The 22,345-nt window shown below is 38.0% G+C and overlaps 1 protein-coding gene across 1 annotated transcript in view; it reads right to left on the bottom strand.

Annotated features, from left to right (window-relative positions):
• RELN (reelin) overlaps positions 1-22,345 on the bottom strand; it is a gene marked incomplete at both ends in the record, with an annotated part of 285,763 nt that overhangs the window by 91,757 nt on the left and 171,661 nt on the right. The window contains 9 exon segments of the mRNA XM_084305864.1: positions 167-328; positions 952-1,185; positions 2,127-2,193; positions 5,038-5,147; positions 6,294-6,422; positions 8,556-8,764; positions 10,461-10,573; positions 13,490-13,641; positions 18,325-18,470. Coding sequence (XP_084161990.1) covers positions 167-328; positions 952-1,185; positions 2,127-2,193; positions 5,038-5,147; positions 6,294-6,422; positions 8,556-8,764; positions 10,461-10,573; positions 13,490-13,641; positions 18,325-18,470 — 1,322 coding nt within the window.

Genomic DNA, 22,345 nt, shown 5'->3' with positions numbered 1-22,345 from the left:
TGTTTTTAAGGGAGAATAGTTGTTTCCAGTGTGCAACAAAAGATCTTCACTCTTCTCCTGCACTACATGCCCACATTTGGGCAGATGCCTTCACTCTCAGCATTGCAGTGACCATGACCAGCATTAAATGCATGTAGATAACACTTCATAACATTTATGCACATACCTTGGCTCATGATAGTTCAGGTACGAATAGTGCTCTAGTAGTTTCCATGTAATGCCATTGTCATAGGAGTAGTGCAGCAGCACTCCTTCGCCAGGCTGGTCGGGTGCTTTGCATGTGCTCAGCACAGACTTGCTTCCCAGGCGTAGCGTGAACTGCAGGAATCTGCAGCAGAATTGCACACATATTTCTAGGGTACCATACACATGGTGTTTTTTTTTTTTTCTTTTTTTCCTCTAACCAGGTTGTTTTATGATCTTCTCAATTTAGACAAATTTTGGTAAATATCATTTATGGGCCTTTCTGTGTGTGATTTGTTTTTACTATCAAGTAATGCAATGTGGCATATACATTTAAAAAATGCCAATCAGTACAGCATTTAATTATTTATTAGGCTCTGAAAGGGAGGGAGAGACAGTGAATTGATCTAATCAGCTGCCACAAGCTGTCAAATAAACACAACCTTATAAATAATTAATTAGCACTTGGCTTTGACACTCAGGTTTGATATTAACATTTCATATTTTCCAGTCTCACTGTACAATAACTTCCATCTATTTTGGGCTCTGCTGTTTACAAAGCAGGGAGAAGAAAAAAAAAAAAAAAAAAAAAAAAGCAAGGCTGTACAGCTATGAGCTGGAAATTAAACTATGGGACAAAGGGGTTTAAAAAAACTTTTTTTCCTGCTAAAAAGACCAGCACACGAGGTTATATGAAAGAGAAGGGGTTCCTGTCACAGTGTAACTTCCCTGTTCCCATACCTCCCGTTGCTGCTCTTTTGCTCTCACCTGGACTGGGAGCTGTCAAGGAAGGAGGTGATGAGCTGGCGCCTCCCGTCCTTGTTGAAGACCAGCGCCTTGCCACTGGCCAGGACCCCACAGCCAAAGCTGACCTCAGCTCCACGGATTGAGTAAAAATTGTGGTAGGAGGAGAGGCGGGAGCTGGCGAAGCTCTCCGAGATGAACATGGGGAAGGTCTGTGATGCTGTCTCACATGCGGGCCCTGAAAAGCCAGGGTCACACCTGGGGATGAGGGAGATTGAATAGAGTAGTTAGTGCCTTCCTTACATTAAGCCCATCTTCTCTTGTCTTCTGGTCTTCTAGCAGACTAGAACATGCCTGAAATCTCTCAAGAGCAGATGATACCTGCAAAGTCCCTCTCAAATCTAAGGACCAAAAACCTCTCTAGACCTTACTTAGGTACTGTACAGTCAATACCTTTCTTTTACCTAGTACTGACTTTTCCAATTAAAACAAAAAATAGTTATGAACCAGCCACACAAAATCTACATTTAATATGTAGCAATGTTTCTATTAATTTTTGGAATAAAAATACTGCAGACATAATTTACAGTTGTCCATATGTCAAATAGTTTTATCTATAGCATGTCAGGTGTAATTACAAGCAACTGTGTAACAGGACAGAACGCCCTGTGGATCACGCTCTCTGCAACACGTAAAAATAGTAACACCATAGTTTTGAAAGTGTTTATTGATTTTACTTTTAAGGCTGAAACACTTTTTAAAAGCCAGACTTTCAGGAAAAAAATAGTGTTGACCTTCTGTCCTTGAGGTCTATGGGACTATGGGATACTAGAACTATGAAAATCGTGATTCTTCCCTGAAATTTAATATAAAAGTGATACAGTCCCAAATCACCTCTAAAAACAGTATAAAGCATGCATCACTGACATTCTGATGGGCTCTGTAGCACATTTTAAGGTGAACTGGAACTTAGACTCTCTGCCAAAATAAAATTATTTTTAAAATTATTAAGTATGCTGCTGTTTAGAAAGATTGATCTTTATCTCTCAAGTGAGTTTTATGCATTCTGGGGGCTATGCTGGTTTTATATTTAGTCATCTCAAAAAGCAAGGACTAAAATGGAAATCACTTCAACTTTCAGACCATCAAATGAAATATATGACAAAAATTGAATACAAGTAGTGAATTATAGTTCTTACTTGCAGCCATTTCTAGTACACTGTCCTCGACCTGAGCAGAATTTGAGGCAAGATGGACCAATATAAACTGCAGAGAAAAGAAATTAGTTAAATGAAGGGCTATGTTATGTCATAAAAAGAATATAACAAATACAATAAAGTATTGCCATACAGGTATTGTATTTATTGGTATTGTATTTCAGCTAATCCCACTATCTGAAAGAGGTCTGAAAAAGAATAAAGTGCATTTGAACATATCTTTCTGTAGAACTGAGTAATGGAGTTTTTTCCCTCTGTCAAGGATAGTCTGGGATAACTTAGTATTTAAGGGGTAATGTCTATCTGTTGCTGGAGGTGTTAGTGATCCAAATCAGATACCTGATTTTTCTAAGATCGCGAGCAACGTCCAATGAACTGTTAGGTATTGGCCATTTTCTTGCCTTTTTCTTCATCTGCTCTGATATGTCGTAAGTAACTATGAAATATCATGCACTTTTAAGTAACTGCAAATCATTTTCACTGATTCTTTCAAATGGAATAAAATTCCAAATAATATGTACTCAGAAACATTCCAGACTTATTTTACTCTTTTATTTAATCTTCCTCTGATGACTCTTAATCAACAGTGTTGATATTTTGTGAAAAGTAGGAAAGATGGAAAGATTAGTAAATCTCTGTATAATCTGTATCTCACAGTGAAGAAATCCAAGTATAGCCCCAAACAGTCACTTGAGGGCAATGTCCTTTCAACACAATGTGATAAACAGGCCTTAGTCCTGAACAGTGTTACCCTTTCAATTAAATAATGACCATTGGAGTTATCACATGCACAGTGACTTTTGGAAATTCACCCAAATAGCCACCAATTCAAAATAATCTATAACAACCAATGCTTATTGTTTTTCTTATTTTTTTGATGCTGCCCATCATAGCTGTGTGCCAGTACTCCCTGACAGATACTCTATAAATCCCTGTTAGTCACTCTCTGTAATTAACTCCCTATCAGACTTTATGCAATTTCCAGATTTTCTCACTTTTCAGGGTGCAAAATTTCTGTTCTGTCTGTTTGATTTATTTGTTTGCTTTGAGGTCTCTTTGAGGGGGTGGTAAAAGTAGAAGGGTTAAAGATGTAATGATGTCATTCACAATAAAAAAAGTTTTATGAATACTGGCAGTTTTCCAGAGTTTCTATAAGATGGCTACCTTCCAGATTTCATTTAAAACTTAATTCACATAAGAAACAGTTGTGAAGCTAAAAGTCAGAGTGCTGAATCCTTGAAATTCTTCCTCTCTCTTCAAGAATTTGAGTGGCTTGCCAATCAAATGTTTCTCCCTCAGTACATTGTAAAGCGTCAGTTTCACTAGTGTGTACCAAAGGAGGCATGCAAAACCTTAGAAAGGCGTTCACCATTAACACTTGATTCCTGTGTCATAGAGATAGTTCTACATCTCAAACAAATTTTGGAGCAAGCACACTGTAGGCAGATGGTTGGTAAAACTGACTCTGAGATGGTACACAGCTGAGTGTGCAGTATTCTTCATCAGAGCTCTCACTATTTGGTTTTACAGGCAAAGGTAGTATAGATATATGAATTGTATGCTAACTTTCAAAATCTTCTTGTTTTGTTCTGTTTTAAAGAATTTGAGTCCTTGGATTTTATGTTGCTCTTGTTTATGTGAACTTCTGTGAGTTTCACCAATTTTTGCATTCTATACATTCTATATTTTGTTAGGTAGCAAGTCATCTTTTCAGATGCTCACAGACATCTTCTTACTTACATATACCTATATTTTCCCCTTTATTTTCTTTTTGATATAAATCATCATCTCTAAGGACAAGCATTAATACACTATCTAGAATGTCAAGAGGGTGCTACATACCATTAATGTGATTAAGAGAGTAATTTTCTTTACTTTTTGTGAAAAAGTTTCATTTGTGGCATTGCACTATTGAGGCAGCTTCAAGCATTTTCTTTTCAAAATGAGGCATTAATCTGTTTTAAGAATTTTGCAAAATATGACAACATTTACCATTCCCAGGCTCCATATCAAACCTTATTAGGAATCACTACAAAATTTCACAGGCTATTGTACATCACTGTAAAGCTTTATAGTACATACTTAATGCATACAGCTAGCAAAACAAATTCTAGTAGTTTATGTAGTCCCAAGTGTTTGAGGTTAATGAGTAAACTAAAAACTTCACACCTGCTCATTCTTAGTCCTTTCAAACATGCTTTCTCCTCCTTTTCATGCCATCTATACATTTTATTTTGTGTTCCAAAATATTTTTCTGTGCTTTAAAATATTTACTATAGTATTCTCTGCAGAATGTTTTATAAATAGATGTGTAACTATAACCTCCTCTCAGTTCATCACATCCATTTAAAAAAAACACACTGGCACATGAAAAATCATTTCCTAAAAGAAGACCAGTTCCCTGTTACAGATGGTCCTTCCCCCCTTGAGATGCTGTAAACAATGTAAAAGTTTTGTCAGTATTTTGGTAGCAACATTGCTTTATGAAGGTCTTCTATGTCCAGAAGGAAAAATATGTCCCAGCTGCTGTAACTGCTGCTTAGTGTGGCACAGTTCGTGTCCTTAATAGCACAGCAAGGTGCCTATTTATGTAATTCAGACTAAGCAGTCAGAGGAAATGTTATATCAGGTTATTGATACATTTTTATTTATTTATTTATTTTTCCTAGAAAGCATTCAATTAAAAGAAAAAGAGGGGTAAGCTACTAGACTATCTTTTCAAATGACAGATTTCTCCTTTGGCTTCAAAATGGACTTGTAACTGACTGAAGATAAGAATAAAAATTTAACAAACTGAAAATCTTGCGACCTCTGATTCTGGAAAATGTTTACTTGGAGCAGCATAAAAAAATTATTCTTCTGATGTAACATGGTTGTGGATAAGAATACTGACTATTATCAATTGCCCACATATTTCCAAGGATTGGTCCTGTTTGCCTCCACCGAATCCTCGTGTCACTTGTTAATGCTGCATTGGGAAGGGGAATAGTTATTCGGTTCCACCTGAAATACATATAACACAAATTCTGTTTTACATCAATACTCATTAAGTGACTGAAAGCATTTGCTTGCACTGCAAGCTTGGTGAGAATTTTTTATACTAAAATTTGCTCAATAGACCAATTAAGAGACTGCAGCTTTAGAAAGTATAAATGAAAAAAAGCAACAAAGCATGGCCTATGATATTTTCATACAATATATGAATGTTAATTATTACATTATAAAACCCAGCATTTTTTCCCCCTGAATGAATACCTGAAGCCAACAAAGATCTTAACCTATTTCATCATAGCAGCTTCTCCATCCCAATGAACACCTCCTAAATTGCACCCTGCATTAAACCTTTCAGTGCAACTGAACTCTGTTGGGTAGAAACCCCTGGGGATGAGAGTTGGGGCATGGAAGATCTGGCCTACTGTCTCTCTGGAGCATCACTCTCATATCATCCACAGGTACTGCACCTGCTAAACACACCAGGGGTAATGGCTCCTATGAAAATGGTAGAGAAATGGGGGGGTCACCAGACCATGCCAATGTTTGAGCTACACGTTCTTCTCATGGTCATACGTGTTGCTCTGAAGTGTCTGTGGAGGTTGGGATGCAGAGGGATGTACAGCCATGGGATGACAAGTTCACTTCACAGCCAGAACAGCCCTGAAGACACTTAATAATGAGAAGGGCTGGTATAAGAAAGTGATTCTAACAACACCTCCACCTGCTGAAGTGCAGAGGATGCAACTTCATTGTAACCCAGCATAAGGATTCCAAGTGAGTAAAGGTGTCTGAGGATATAAATATGGCTTTGACTGATGGTTCCTCTGACTAAAAAGAAAAACTTTTGTGGCTTTGACAGGATATAACTTTTCTTTTACTAGCATGCTGTCCCCACTTTTTTTTTTTTTTTTTTTTTTTTTTAATTTACCTATGGCATCAGAAAAAAATAATATTATATGACAGAGGCAGCCTCATATTTTTCAAATTTCATTACTGGGCAGCCAGGGAGACCAGAACACTCCTTCCATGCTGTGCTCAGCTAGTCAAAAATGAAAGATGACATGGGGTGGTGTGCTTTGCTGCTTTATTCTGTCTCCCATAATTCATATCCATCTCTAATCTCACATCTCAGTTAGGTGTGCAGAGAACACTCACCCACTGTAGTTTTCGGAGGCATAGACAGTGCTGTGGGGTAGATGAGGCCCAGCACAGATCTCAGGCAAACACTCGGTGTGGAGCAGGGCCCAGGAGCGGCCGTGGTTGGTGGAAAATTCCAAGCTGATGCTGATAACATGGTGAGGGAAAGGAAGGAGAAAGGCACGGTGAGCCTATGTGGCAGAGACAGGCAAGTGGAAGTACCACCACAGAGAAACCCCCAGATTCCTGACAACTGATGCTGAGACATGCAATGATTTTGAGTATACTTTTAATAAGAAAAATCCTGAAAATGCAAAGGTGAAACAAATCTGAATGAAAAAAAAAACCACCATCCAGCTAGTGTTTTTATGCTGTGTTAAAATGACCTGATGTTACTCTTGTATCTCAGCTAGAACCATACTGAGTGTGGTTTCAAAAATAATGAGAAAACTTGGATTCATCAGAGCCAGACAGCATCGCGTGAGCACAGGACTCTAATAATTGCCAGCTGCTGGAGGTGGTAAAAGAGCACCAGTTGCTCATGCATTGGCTGTCTCTTCACCTCCATTGCTGACAAATATTAAAATACCCTTTAATCCTTCCAGGAGTCACCTGCCTCCTTCCCCCATCGTGCCCAAATGGAGATCAGAAATGCAGTATGGAATAGGGAAATAGCCAGGTCCTGCCCAGAACTGTGAAGGGTGGAGGGGACCTGTGGAAGACACCCTTCAGAAAGCCCTATGGCAGGCAGAGTCCCAGGGGCTGCAGGAGTCTCCGTGCTGCCCAGCCATATTCTAGCTATTATTACTAAAATTGTTCCCTCCCTGTTCCACTGCATATTTAATAAAACAGTGTTTACATTCTAGGAGTGTAAGGAAATCTTTACCTATCTTACATTCTGAAGACCTTGCAAGGGTAATGTAAAAAGTGCTTGATTTATTAAGGATTTAGTATTCTACTGAGATACTCTTGTAATTTCCACTATATAATTAGCTTGTAATATTCTGTTTTATTTTAAGTAATATCAATGGAACATTATAAAAGTCATAATTCATCACCTCAGTACTAAATTATTGGATTATAACTTTTCATTTTCATTATAATTTGCTGACAATATTACTTTATATAGGTGTACCATCACTGCGATATCAAAAGTATGTATTAAAATGGTTTACAGAGGTTTTGACTTGTTCATTTTTGGTTTAACCGTACTTATACCTTGGAGGGTCAAATTTACTGAATATATGCTGAACAAGTCTGTCATGTTTGCAGCATTGAAGGCATCATGAATAATGCTGTAGACCAGGAGGAGGGAAATGCTGCTGTATTTGGGAAATACAAATAGTTTTTATGGAGACCTAGTGCTTCTTTTGTTTTGAAGAACACTTCTACTTCAGAAATAGTTTATGTGAATGAAGAAAATTAATCTTTCAAAATACATACTAATCCCCGTTAGATAACAAAATGTTTAAGATGGATACTTCATAAAGCATGTTTACAAGCCAGGAGTGTTTACGTGCAAAATTTTCACATTCTGTGTAGAATGTTGTCTTCCCTTCCTATCAAATATGTGTGATGCCTTGACTTTTGCTGCTCCTTAAATTCTGCTGCCCTGCATGGCTACTAGGACTGTCAGAAATAGTGCAGCTCTTTCAGACGGAAAAAGATGCCATGGGCTATGGATGTGAAAGCAGTTGCAGTCACCTACTTTAAACTCTTGGCTCTTACTCTGGAAAAAAAAAAAAAAAAAAAAAGAAGTAACTTAATCCTCAACAAATATTAGGATAAAGTCTCACATGTACAGAGAGATAAAAGGACTGTGAAGGAATATAAAATACAGAGCAGCAAATTACTTCCTTCTTCCTCTTTCCCTCCCCCTTAACTTTGTGGGGAAAAAAATCACATAGAATGTCCCAATGAAGTGAAGCCACCAAAGAGTTCTGTGGTCATTCTGTAGGCAGTGAGGTCCTCACACTGATGATGTTCAAGATGAGGGCTATTTGTCACCCTGTCAGCATGTACAAGAATTACATGCTTGTGGCATGAATAATCTCTGAGAGGTCATGAGGGGACTTTTCTGCCACTTCCTTTAACGCCTTCCCTCTTATACATATCATTATCCCTTATATTTAGAGATAAATCTCATTGCCATTAGAAACTGAAGCAAATAGTTTGAAATCATAAGCATATTTCAGAATGGACTAAGCAAAGTATATAGATGCTATGACACAAAATGTTCTGGGAAACTGATAATTGAAAGAGAAATTTTGCCTGTTGTACCTGTTACCGGGCTGATAAGTTCCACAACCCAAATTGATGGAAAACTGGATCATGTGAGTCACCGTGGAAGGGAGCACTGGAAGGACATGGAAGTAATCCACAGCCCAGACATTCCTGTTGTGGCCTTGGTGACTCTTTTGTTTCAGGCAAAACTTGGTTGCAGGAGTCTGCAGGTCCGGACTAATGACAACAGAAACCAAGGATGGAACCTTTAAAAGAAATTAAATCAGGCTTAAATAAAACAAGTAATATTAAAAAAGGTTACATGGAAATTATTTTTTAAATTAAGAAAGCAGCTTCAAATGTGCTGAGCAAAACATGTGCATTGCTTGTTAACTTTTGTCTTAGCCCCCCTTTTCCACAGAAGACCCCAAATAAGAGCTATTTTATACTATATGCCTAGCTATTAGTACTCTGGGTATCAGTCCTGCTTATCACCTTAGTGGGATCAGTTTGTTTGGTTGTAAAGACACTGTAGAAAAGACACTGTATCTTCTGTGTTCTGAAAAATATGTTTGTTTTATCAGTGCTCAGTTGGAAGATGAATCTCACCCTGCAGTCTTTCATCCTACAAAGAAATGCAGTGTAACTTCAGGTCGAGTCTGAATATGTGAGAAGGGAGTAAGAGTATGAGTTCACAGGCTAGTAGGGAGGATGTTATGTTGTTGAAATAAATGAAAACACTACTTTATGAACTCTAGCCTTTGTCCAAAAGCTACGTAATTGGAACCGTATTATGTCAAAAGAGGATGTCAGCTTGAAAACTGCTCATTTTAAAAAAAGCTCCACAATGAATTCAGTATAATTTCAGATCCTGTTGCTCCCTGAATTCCCCATTTAATTTTTTATTATTTTACAATTACAGTTTCCTTAGTTTTGAAAAAGTTGTACCCTGTGTTTCGCACAGAACCAGGAGAGGAGGGAAACGACGTACAATGAAACAATGCAAGTGATTCAACCGAATTCAGGCCAAACCCTAATGTAACTATAAACATTTATTTTCTGAATGCTAGAATTACAAAGAAAATGCACACAGACCTCTGGTTGAAATCAGATGCATCTTTACCACCAAGTTTCCTACACAGTGCATAAAATATACTCAGTTTGAATCTGCAACATATGCACCTGTGTACATATCCCATGCATTTTTGTATATTGATTTCTGTTATCTGTTTTTTTTTTTTTTTTTTTTTTTTTTTATAACACCACACTAAGGGTCCGTCAGAGCTGAATTATTCAGAGTAGACATGGCCTTAGTCTCTCCTTGCCCTAGACAGGAAGGAACCAGACAGTGAGCTCAAGTCTTTACTGCCCGGTCTGAGGGTGGTGGTGGGGAGGTGAATACGGTGTGAAGGAGGCAGCAATAACAGCAGAAGGGAAGCTGCTTGTGAATGTCTGTACTTCTACAGACCCTCTAAAGGGCAAACAGCTGTATTAAAATGAAAAGAAAATGTATAAAATATGTAATTTCCTGGAAAAGATATTCAGGAAAAGACATCCAGACATTTCTTAGTCACTCTCCTCCCAGCCACTGACCTAACACTCTCAGAAGGAAACTCCTGAATACCGCACTGTGGCTGGCAGGAGCTTGAATAGAGAGGAGGGTAATTATTTGTGAGATCATGTAATCACCAAAGTTTTCAGCTGATGGCTGAGTGTGGGCCTGTTGCCAATTTGCCTGTTGTCCAAGTCAATGCCACTGTACTGCTCAGGGGTGGAGTTGTCAGCAGTAACCACAGAGCTGTGTTGCAAAAGCACCCTTTCACTGCAAGAGCTGTCTATGATTTATGTACTTGGGAAGGTCATGTTTGTTCCCTTGCAATTCAACATACAACATTGCTATGATGGCTTAGGAATACATTGATCTATCCATCCCATCCACCTACTTTGTTTAAGACAATTTACCTTGTAAGCAGCATAGGTCAGGGTATCAAGAGCTATGTGTTCCCTCCTGCCTTCAATCTTGGCATAAAGCATGACATCATTTTCATGGGATTCTCCAGAATCACAAGTTCCCCCTGTATAACACACGTTTGAGAGAGAAAAAAAAAAAATAATTGAAGCTGTTTTTAATGGAAAGTGAGATATTACACAGCCATAATTACAAAAATAATTACAACCAGATGTTATTTAACTTAAGATATGAAACAAAAGAACGCAAGCCCCAAGGACATACTGTATAAGAACTATTTGATCAGATAGATACACCATGCTAGAGATCAAGGGGTTGACAATAATGAAAACCTCAAGTAACTCTCTTAATCAGCTTATCGAAACAATTTAAACAGAAAACGCTATGCCCAAAGCAATACTTCTATCTGGATGTTTTTAATCCTGTTTACATGGAAAAGCTCTGCTTTTTGAGTTCTTGTCTGTTAGGACTAGATCAGTAACCTGGTATCTAGTATTCACACTCTGTGCAGCCACACATTGCATATGAGGACCTCAAATACCTCTCAGCTGATAGTTTGGCATCTGAGAATGTGTCTTATCAGGAGGGGAGGAAGACTGCTGTGTGTCTTATTTGTTGTGCCTCTTCTTCTATTGTCTACACCATATCCTAAAAAGGATGAATGGAATCTACCGTATCAAACAAAATTTTGCCATCTCTTCGGAATGAGGCAAGATTTAAGATATCTTCATATTGGTAGAACCCAAAACACTTAATAACCTTCTCTGGAAGAGAGGGTGTATTGGCAAGATTGAGCATTAAGTACTACATTATCGTTAGAGGATGGACATCATCACGCTAGTTTGGTGTTCTGAAAAAAAAAGTTTTTAAAACAGAATATCTGTAACTGAAACAGGAAACCTGTTGTTTCCCTGTACACTGGATTTAGTGCAGGTATTAAAAAAAAAAAAAGGCAGCAAAAAAAAAAAACAGGATGAGGAAGGTTTTTGAACTATCTGTAAAGTAGGAAGGTTACATATATGAAACACTTTCTCTGTTTTTTTCACTACAGATGGCTAACTCCTGGAATTGAATAGGCAAAACAGTCTAGAAAGCTAGATAAAATGTGCATTTCTTATGTGTGTTATACTGCAATAAGGAACATCCATGTGTCCATTCAAATTCTCTGCTTGCCTGAATATTTAAACTGTAATTTACTTAATCTACAAAACCACACGGAACACATTTTCAAATGATATCCCACTATCCTCTGTGCCTGCATGTGCCGACAACTTCTTCCCTAAGTTCAGAAGGTTGAGCAAATTTCTTTCCTGTTTCTCTTGCAGGTGTTGCAATGCTTGGAAGAACTGGAAAAAAAGCATCCTCTTTTTCCTGTGCTTTACTGGTAATTCATGTAACAGAGGAGAGGTATGACAATTTAGGACGACAACACGAAGCCTTCCACTCATTAAATACAGGGTGTTTTCTTTTGTTGATTCAGAAGTTTGCTTGTGGAGGTCACAAGTTTAGTCTCTGCTTCCTCCTTTATTATTCTATTATTCTCTACCTTTATACAAAAATCGTCACCTCCTCTAAACATGGTGTTGAGAGAATAACATAATGCAATTTCCTTTATGTGCAAAATAAGAGTTGTGGAAAAACACTGTAAGGTACTGAATGATAGCCACAGTGTCCACAGGAGTTTTGACTTGTTACAACACTGAACTAATGCAGTTGCACTGACAAAAGCAGTGCGGAGGGGCAGTGATGGGACAGGCTTCTTTCTTCGCCCCAGTAAACCACTGAGGTTGTACTTTGTTCCGATAGGGAAGGTCCACAGATGATGCTATCAGCACATCAGTTCTTTCCACAAGGGATGCCTTCTCCAAGGCTCCAATGCTCAATGGCATTTTTTGTATACTAGAGATGAATCTCACCCTGGGTTAATACATTAGAAGAAAAAAATGTTTATGAATATAGTGATGAACTTAGAACTTTTGAGCAGAAAATATGCTGTGTTCAGCCACGTAAGCCTGTCCCACTTCTGTGCTACTCTCACCTCATCCTCTGTTGACACGGATGGATTAACACCAGGGTCTACATAGACAAGAGTGAGGGAGGATATAAGCAGTAAGGGGAATTGAGTGAAATTAGAAGGTACAAGACTAGAACATCATTCTTCATGGGAAGAATTGTTAAACTATGGGTTTGCTGCAGGATCTTGTGGACACAACAGACAGGTTCAGTTGAAACAGTACTGCTAAGGACCACATTAGGCACTGTGGAGGGTCCTGCCTGACCCACCTGCTACTCCAGCAGGCTGTGATTCTCCCACAAGTCCTGTATTATATCTGCCAGCACTATGCAGGTACTCTTGGACACCACCACCAACAGCCTGTATTTGTGTGATGAATCCTGCCTGAGGACTGACATAGGGTCAACCCACAACTATGTGTGCAGCAGGTGCTTAAGCTTCCTTTATATCAAAGGACATCCAACCTATGCAGTCAAGAGGGTCCAGAGAATTGCTCAGCTGGTCTAGAATGTCGCATGGTGAACTGAATGAATGTTTCCAACAACTCTACTGACTACATCTCAGTAGATGTGACACTGACCTTTTACAGAGGCACCTTCATGTAACTTCTATATTAAACAGTTCTAATCTGGAGCTAAATGTTTATATGAGCCAAAAATAGCTGGGTAAACCCATGGAAGCAAAGTCCACCATGGGCTACTAAACTTAGAATGTCCTGTCAGGCTAAGAAAGGTTTTCACCTGCAAGTTTGTGACAGCTGTGAGAATATTTTTGGGAGGGCTATTTGTGAGCCCACTATGGTTTCACACCCATGCAGGTGTCTAGAAGGGCAGACTTCCAGTCTGACCAAGATTTGTCTGTCTTACATCTTTGTGGGTATCACAGTCATGAATCAAAGCTAACCAGTTGCAAAGAGTTTTTAAAATATTTATTATGCATATTGTGCAATTTAAATCTCACATGCCCCCCCCCCCCCCCCCCGTTTTATTATATTGAGTACATACTTACCCATACTGAAATAAAATCTTAAGTTTCCATAACCTGTAGTGTCAATATATGGAGTGCATATTTTTCTTTCTCCATCTCTGAGAAATACCATAGCTGAGCCAGACTCCAGTGTCCCACATTCGGTACCGATGACAGCACCAAATACGTCCCACCTGGAGAAGTCAACAGTGGCAAGAGAATGTGCAGCAGCATGTTACTGAGCAACTCACACAAAACATGTTCTAAGAGTTAATTTTTACATGCAAAAATAGCTGCTTCTACTGTCACAGAGTACAATAAAATGCTTTTTTCAAATGTGATTCCTACAAATTTACTTATATATTCAATATTAGTTTCTAAATTCAGCCTAAAATAAAAGTAATGTACCTTTTAAAAATAAATAAATTGGTAGAAAAGTACAAAGACTTAAAAAAATGAAGCTTTGGCTTCTATTACCAAATATTTACTGTTGTATTATTCATTATTTTTCTGTCATGAAAATGTTTAAAATACAACTGCCTTCTGTTTCATATTGTGTAATAAAAGGTTTATAGATTAACAAAACTTGAAAAGGCATGTCTCCCATATTTGCTATGCAGTCATTAGATATGTACATAATAGCTGAAAATGCTCTCTTTTCATCTTTTTGAGCATTTAGGGTAACAGTTTTTAACAAACACATGAATAGAGTATGAAGAAAATACCGCTATGTTTCTAGTATGTGATGATATGAACTTTCTCAGTTTTTCTGTACAACATTTTCTCTTATTTTTTATTCAGTGATAATTAAAAGAGCTGTTGCAGAAATTTTCAATTAAATATTTTTCTTGAAAATATGTTTTCATCATGAAACCCTTGGTTTCTTTAAAACCTGATTAAAATATTTTGAAAGATTAGAATCTGGAAAATTTGTACATTATTTCTGTTTGATACATAATTATTGATGTCGAAGTTTTAATTCGTAATGAAATATTTTAAATTTATAAGCCTGATAAAGCAATGAAAATACTTAGAATTGTTACGTCTTGATAATCCAGTCATTTAACTGGCCAGTGTGATTCAGGATGAATGAGAAAAATTTAAGATCTGAAATCTTCGAGGGATGGCAAAGCCATCCCCTGCCCACTTCTAGCAGAAAAAATCTCTAGCACCAATGTGAAGTATGAAAGCTTCAAAAATCGTAATTACAACAGTTTAGCAGTCTGTTTATCAGCTTAACCATTCAAACTATTTCAAAATGTATTTTTAAGATCTTCTTAAAAGCTGCCGGCTTTCTTGTTGACCTAAGCTGTGACAGACCAACACTATGTCTGTCTGAAAATCCTGCTTTAAAACTGTCAGTCATTTATACAGGAATTAGCAAGATTAGCGTCACTGAAGGGCTTTTATGATACAAATATAAACATGTTTGTGGAAGCAGAGTTTAACCTAACCCTAATTCTGAATGGAGAACTTCAGCTGAGCAGACATTTTAAAGGTAATGTGCAATATAATCAAAACACAGTTTTGAAAATGGGTCTCTTGGGATGAAGACAAATACTGAATTAAACAGTTGTGCCTACTTTAACTTACATGACAAAATCTCACAACGCTCCATTGATCTTTTGTATGCTCTATTTAGCTCAATTAAAACAGTCTCTTTCCCGACCCACAAAACAACTTGAGGTCATGAATGATGCAGATCATGGAGGTTTCCAGGGATCCTTTCCCTTTATGCAGCATTATAATGAAAACCAGAAAATTATACAACATAAAATAACTGGCACTTTAATAAAAATAAATGAAAGCAATGTCTGCAAAGATAAACGGAGAAGGTCTCTTGGTGACGGCGTGACAAAGATGTAGATGTTCTTGATTAAATATTACATTTGGATACATTTATCCCTCACATGAGTCTTGAGATTCTTCTTTACAAAACAAATGATGGGCTGATATATATACCTAAACAAGATTTACTGGACAAGAATGTCCCAAGCTGAAATACATCTGCCAGAGACACCAGAGGCATCCCTATCTTCAGATATGAAGATCTGTCCACTTTTAGGATCAGACCTTAATTTATGTGATTAAAGAGTAACAGAATGCCAGTGGGAAGATGCGTTGTACCAACAGCAACCTCTATCCATGTAGCCTACTGCCTTATGTAAGGTATTTAAAAAATGCTGATCAATGTCAATAACAACAATAAGCTCCTCAGCCCTGAGAGTTGAGTTCCTTCAGATGCCTCATCTCAGAGTGCATTTGGCACAGAGGAAGGTGGTGGTGATCCATACATGAGCTTCCTTTTGCTCTCTCATGTGAGTGATGCTTTTGCCTGTTCTTTGAGAGCTGCCAGCTTCCAGCTGACTTTAAAACAGGGAGTCTGAGAACATCTCGCAGGTTCTCTCATGTATAAAGCATTGAAAATCTCCACTGCACTCCTCTGCAGCGCTGTTCTCAGAAAATTTTGACAGCAAAGAAAATAGTGGCTAGAAACACAGGGGAAATATTTGAAATTAAAGTGTGATGTGGAGCCTAATTCTCATTCTGAAAACTGATGGTGATAAATAGCCAGAGATCCAAGGACTCTCACTGACACGCTGGGTTGTGGTTGTGCCCTGTCACTGCTGGGAATGGGTCTTTCCTTGGTACAACTCGGGCCATTTATTGGATGACCATCACCCAAAAACATCTCTGCTCATGCAAGTGAGCATGTAATTCTCGAGTATGAGATATGCCATAGAAATCACTGAGGAATTTTGATCAGATGTTGATCAGCTCTAACAAAAGTCTTTGTAAAGATGTGGTAGTTTCAAGGAAATGTCCTTGGATCCCAGGAGGAGTTTTTGATCAAAGAGGTGGGAGGCTGGATTCCCAGCCTGGATGTCCAAGACTGATGTTCAGCATCTGCTCTAGCCCATTATTGGCAGTCGGTTCTGGAATATTTTATGTCCCAGCAAACTACTCTTATCCCTACCCTATTTTCCTTTAGTTTTGAACAACACCTTGAAAAGCCTATTTTCTCTCCAGTACATAAATACACAAGCAACCAAACCAAACAAAACAAAAAACAACCACAGCAAACTACCAAACTTCTAAACCTTACAATTTTTCACTGAATAGAATTGTTATTTCCTGCTGAAGCCTGCTGTGGATAGTTGCACTCTGTAACTTGTTCTTTATTGCCCTTCATAGCAAAACAATGTCTCAAACATTGTTCAAAAAATAATTCAAAAATATTTATCTAAGAAGGAATTAAGGAAGTGTATTCATTCAGTGTTTATTCACAGCTGCATGTAGTTTAGACGTCTGTTCTTATATCAACTGTTGATAAAAAGAAGGAAATTTCAAATACAAAATGGAATTTTAAAATAAGTAAATAAATAAATAAATAAATAAAGACAAAAGTTACAATGACTTGAGCAGGCTACTTATTGCCTTGGAAAACAAAGTTACCCCCTGCCAGGGCATGCTGCCACACGGCAGTGACTTTACATGCAGGGGTCCAAGAGCAGTGTTGGGTTCCTGTCGCTGCATGCAGGGTAGGAGTGCAAAATATATCTGCCTGGCCCCTAGCTGAGATCCGTGGTAGCTGCAGCTGGAATGAGATGCTGTGTGAAACTGAAAATGTAGTATTTGGAGAAACCATTCATTTGATCACTAGGGTATAGTATAAATAATTGATTTCAGTATTTCTGCTCCCTGGAGAATTTCCTATTGTAAGTCATTTTTTATGGTTTAATAATTATCTAGGAAGGAAGTGCCTTGATTAGAACCACTGATGATGAGGGGTTTAACTAAGTGTCTAGTCCAGCAGAGCAGGACCTATAGACGAGGCAGATATCCCCAGGTATCCCTCCCACCCAGCTTTTTCAAGATGTAAAGAGACTGAGACAACATCTCTGACATATCCCACATGGTCACCTAACACACAACTCACACGTACACATTTTCTTTCTTTTGGGTGAAATAGGAATTTCTGAAATGACACGGCAACAACAGGGTTTACTACCCACTATGTCATGGGTTGGTTATTCAAACTGGGTAGGAGTTCATGACAAATATTTTTTTCTGAAGGCCCAAACAACCCAGGTGTTCGCAGGCTGCATTAGCATGTATTTCTCAAAAGGTGCTCTTTAGTTTCAGCATAACATAGGCAGCATCTGAATCAGCTGCTAATGACCTGAAGTTCTTTGTAGGTTAAAATCAACATTCAGCAGAGACCCATAAATTAACAGTGTGTGTTCCTCATTGCCCTGGGGTTACACACACTAATGAAATTCTTTTTCTTAAAAACAAAAATTAAAACAAAAAAAGATTTAAGACCACATTGACGTTGTTGGTTATTTTCTTTTTGTCAGAATTTATACACTGAAGCATATAAAATGATTGAATGTAAAGTCGCGTTTCTCTACCAGGACACTTTTGTTTTTGAAAAGCTCAGTTACGTTTTGGTAAAAGTGGTATGACTTCCACTTCTGCTGTCCTGCATGGGCCAAAGTGTGGCCCACAGCAGTGATTCAGAGGGAGGATGAGTTTCTTAAGGAACTTTGCTTGTTACAGATATGAGTTAGCAGCTCTCAGGTGTGATAGAATGAAAGAAACAGATTAACATCATGAGTTTATTTGAAATTGGTATATAATCTTCATGCACAACTTTCTTCATTAGAAACGTTGGTGACAGAATGGCCAAGACTGTTCCTCCTGAGCTTTCCTGACTTGTTTGTTCCCAACATCTACAACCACCTGTTATTTACAGTATCACTTTTTATTCTAGCTACAATTTTGCGTAAATAAACTGCAAAGATGAAATGCCATTCTCCATTTACTCAGTTTCCTAACTGCACACATGCTTCCAGTACTGCCCAGGCACTCACCCTTTTGGCTGGCTCTCAAACTCTTCTGCCCACTGCTCCTGTGCATCCTCTGTGGAGAGGTCCACGTCCCGGGTTGTGGCAAAATTAAACTCGCTGCCTTCTGTCCCATGGAAGTAGATGGAGTTTCCATCTGACTGGCAGCTGTGCTGTAGACAAAAGGAGCACACAGGAGGTGATGTTACATCAGGTGACAAGGGCAGCCGTCCTGCTCACATACCTCCACAGCTTGGAGCAAGCTGCTCATTATCTAATAACTCACCAATGCCTGAAATGAAATAGACATTAAAAAATCGACTGCCATCTTTTCTCTTTCTTGGCCTCCCCCAATGGTGATTGCATCCTAATCTTCCCAACAAATGCACTTCAGACCATTGAGAAACTATGTTTGTATAGAAAAGATATGTACTATACCTTTGGGTATTTATTTCTGTTTTAAAGCATTGCCATTATGTCTGCCTTGGACCACTAATCACAAGTGTGTGTACAAATAACTTTAGTAGCACTATTGCTATGGATGTTTTGTCAGCATAAGAGTTTCATGCTGTGAAACACATGTCAGACTTCATGCCTGAATTTTTGCCAGTGGAGGTGTTTGCAGGTGAAATTACTCTGCACTTCCATACAACAAACTTGAGCCTTGACGTGTATGAGTGAAAAGGCTATTTGCTATAATTTAATGCAAATAGCATAGCAAATAACTTGGTAGGCAGATTGTTCTTGTAATACATAAATTGCAGGCTGCTGAGGCTTCCCCGAAACACAACACGTCTGCTTTTCATATTACATTTCTGCATATACCACCTCAGCAGCATGAAATGAAGCCCCACATCTGCCCAAACTGCTCTGACCACCACAATGTTCCAGGTGCAGCCACCTGGGAGAAGCTGCCAGTGAAGAGCATGTTGGGGTGACAAGGCGGGAAGTGAGCAAGGTTGCTCATGGCTGTGGCCAGGCCCAGAGACAGCTATGGGGGTGGCAGGGCTGGGAACTGGAGGTGGAACCACCAAGATCACCCCCATACCAATGCAGAAAACACCAGTTTTCCAACCTCCTCCTTGGGTTCTTTCCTTTCAAATTGAAAACCATATAGAGCATTTAAACTGGTTATATTGTACATAGATTACAATACAGATTGTCTTTGATAGACTTTTGTCCTGCTGTACATCTGATAAAATGGTAAGAGTCTCCAAAATTGTGTGGCTGAAAGAGATACTTGGAAGCTGCTGAAGATCTACCTGGCCTTTACACAGAGATCCCAGTACTTTGTTGAGTTGTTCATATTAAAATAAATACTGATAAAAGTAATAATTAGCTCAAACACTTCTTTGGGACATCTTGGCCACATTTAAAGTGAAAGCTGAAATAAAAAGTGACTAATTAGAATAATTCTCCATTCTTGCCACATTTCGACATCTGAAAAAGAGATACAAGAATACCAAATTGCATTGACCTTTTCAGTATCATCTATGCAGTCTGCTCTTGTCTCTGAACCCTTTCAGAACTCGCCAAGGGAAAGTGTGATGATCACCTCATCTGCATTTAAAAAAGACTTGGTAGTGCCAAGTAATTTAATACTTAAATTTTTAACAAAAAGAAGGATGTGGCAAGAAATAAAAACCTTCCCAGTACAGCTTTGTCTATGTGATTGTAAGAGTGAAGTATGAAATAATGCATTACGTCATAGCTTATACCTCTTCTTTCATTTTTCAATGTAAAAAAAAAATAAAAAATAAAAATTCTTTTGTTGATGATTTTCAGGTATAGCTGCCTATAACTTAGCAATTAAATTTATGTTTAGGAATGTAATATGTAACTTCATTTTCTGAGGTGTCTGCACCTTATTGGAAACAAAACTGTGTACTTGAAATCTGATTTTAGTATAGAGACTTTCTGGTCTTCACCTGTATGACAACAGCTCCGTGTTCATTAACTCTGACTAAAGAACACTTAAAGAAATAACATACTATAAAAATGTAAAGACTGTTTCATCTTCTAAAATAAACAAATTTCTCCTAAAGTGTTTTTCTTCTAAAAAAAGGTCAAAGCAATACTAAGATTCTGCAATATTGAGAAGTTATTCCAGAAATTATATAGATTTTGTCACAATTCTTCCTACTCTAAGTTCACACAATGCACCACAAATGCAGCTGCTGCCACCGAAAAGGCAGAATAATTTATTACACATAAAAATATTTTATAACTAGCAAAAATCAATTGAACAGTTTTATATTTTACCTCTGTTTGAAAAACTGTGTATGATGCAGTTATTTATACCTGACTGAGAAATGGCTTTTGTTCTCTGATTTTATACTTCATGTTCACAGGTAGCGCTAACATCATAATTCTAAGAATAATTTTCCTCCTTGGTTTTCAGAATATTCTTCATTTGCTGAACAGATATGAAATAGCCTTTATCTGTCAATCAATCTACCACCAAAATCCTATTATCCGCAGGCAGTCAAGTAAATACACTAGAAATAAATATTCAGGCTAAAACTTCTGATAACTCAAATTTATATTTAACCCTTCATCTCTTAATAAACAAATAGACAAATAGATCCTATCAAGCTAGCTATTACAATTGCATACAAGCTTTGGGAAATCCTTTATAAGTCGTACTTATTTCTCAGGTGCAAAGTTACAGATAAGTGTATACTGGATAGTGTGGCAAGTCATTAGTAATCTCTTGCTGATGAAAGCCACCTATTAAAATACAAAAAACAAATACAGCAACAGGTACAGTCCTGCTATCATTTCATGTGTGTATGTCCTTCTGCTGCCTGACAGAATATTTACTGAAGTATGTCTGGTAGGGTTTCCATTTAGGTTGTCAAGATAAACAAATAGGCAGCTTGGCAAAAGGGCAAATATGTAATTATTTATACAGTGGTGTGATATCAACGTTTTATGAAAGATCAAAAGGATATGGAAACATCACTTATTTCATTAGTTCTATAATACTACCTTTATGTTTTATATGAAGCTACATGATATCTATGAATATGTATTTTATGCTTACTTTATGTGTTAATGAACCACACAACATATGGCTCAAATCAAACTCTGGTTATGTTAGCTTTGAATCTCATGTGAAACAGCTCTGCAGAAGAAAAGTTCAAACTGGGGTTTAACTGCTTTTATTATTCTACGTGTCTATGAAAAACAGTAATAGATACTTTCAAAGGGAGTAAAAAGATGCTCAAAACACAGGTATGGCTTTAAAAATTCTGAGATAGGGACATTTTCTTTTAGCCCCAGTACCACCATTTGGGACCCGAGAGACCTGCCTATGGGAGAAGCAGGAGCATATCAGCCCCCCTGTGCTTGAGCTGGGGTTCCTCTGCTCGTGATTTCATCCTCTTCCACCTGTCAAATCTGCCTAACTTGTACAATCCCCCCTGCCTCCTCTTCACACTTAGCTTCTTGCTTTCATATTTTCTTTCCCATTTTCCAAGCACTTGCTCTCTGTTGCTTCTTTTACTGCTTTTTTTTTTTTTTTTTTCATCCAGTGGGTTGCAGAGGGGTGAACAACCTCAAAGAGCACTCAGCCAGATCTTTCAGGGGCAAAGGAAGGTCCATAAGAGTTGGTCCCTCACCCCCAACCACCTTGTCAGTCTTGTTCAACATCCAAGAGGCTGCTGACTGTGTTGGATTATTTTGTGGTTTTGCAACAGGGCTTGAACAGATTAGGGACTGAATCAAAACCATCAGACTCATTTTCTCTTGGGTTCAACCCAGGATTTGAATCCAAGCCTTTAGAAATGAAGAACTGAAGTACAATTTACATTCTGTGCTGCCTCTTTCCCAAATTAAAGACTTTACACTTGCAGTGGTAGTCTATAGGCTCTTCAGTTTGTAAGGACTGAATTTTACAGGTCTCTATTTTCTTGTCATTCTAAAGTGATAAAAAATCTGGAATGAACATTTACTTTCTTTTGAAACTAACAGGATTAAGTTCTTCTTAAACTGGAGACACTGCAGATCTGTTTATGCAGATGTAGAGTTTTCTCTCATGAGTTTA

Source organism: Netta rufina (assembly GCF_964035555.1).
Source record: "Netta rufina genome assembly, chromosome: 1".
Taxonomy (NCBI): Eukaryota; Metazoa; Chordata; class Aves; order Anseriformes; family Anatidae; genus Netta; species Netta rufina.
The sequence above is the reverse complement of the archived record's forward strand: the minus strand, read 5'-3'. Positions and strand labels throughout refer to the sequence as shown.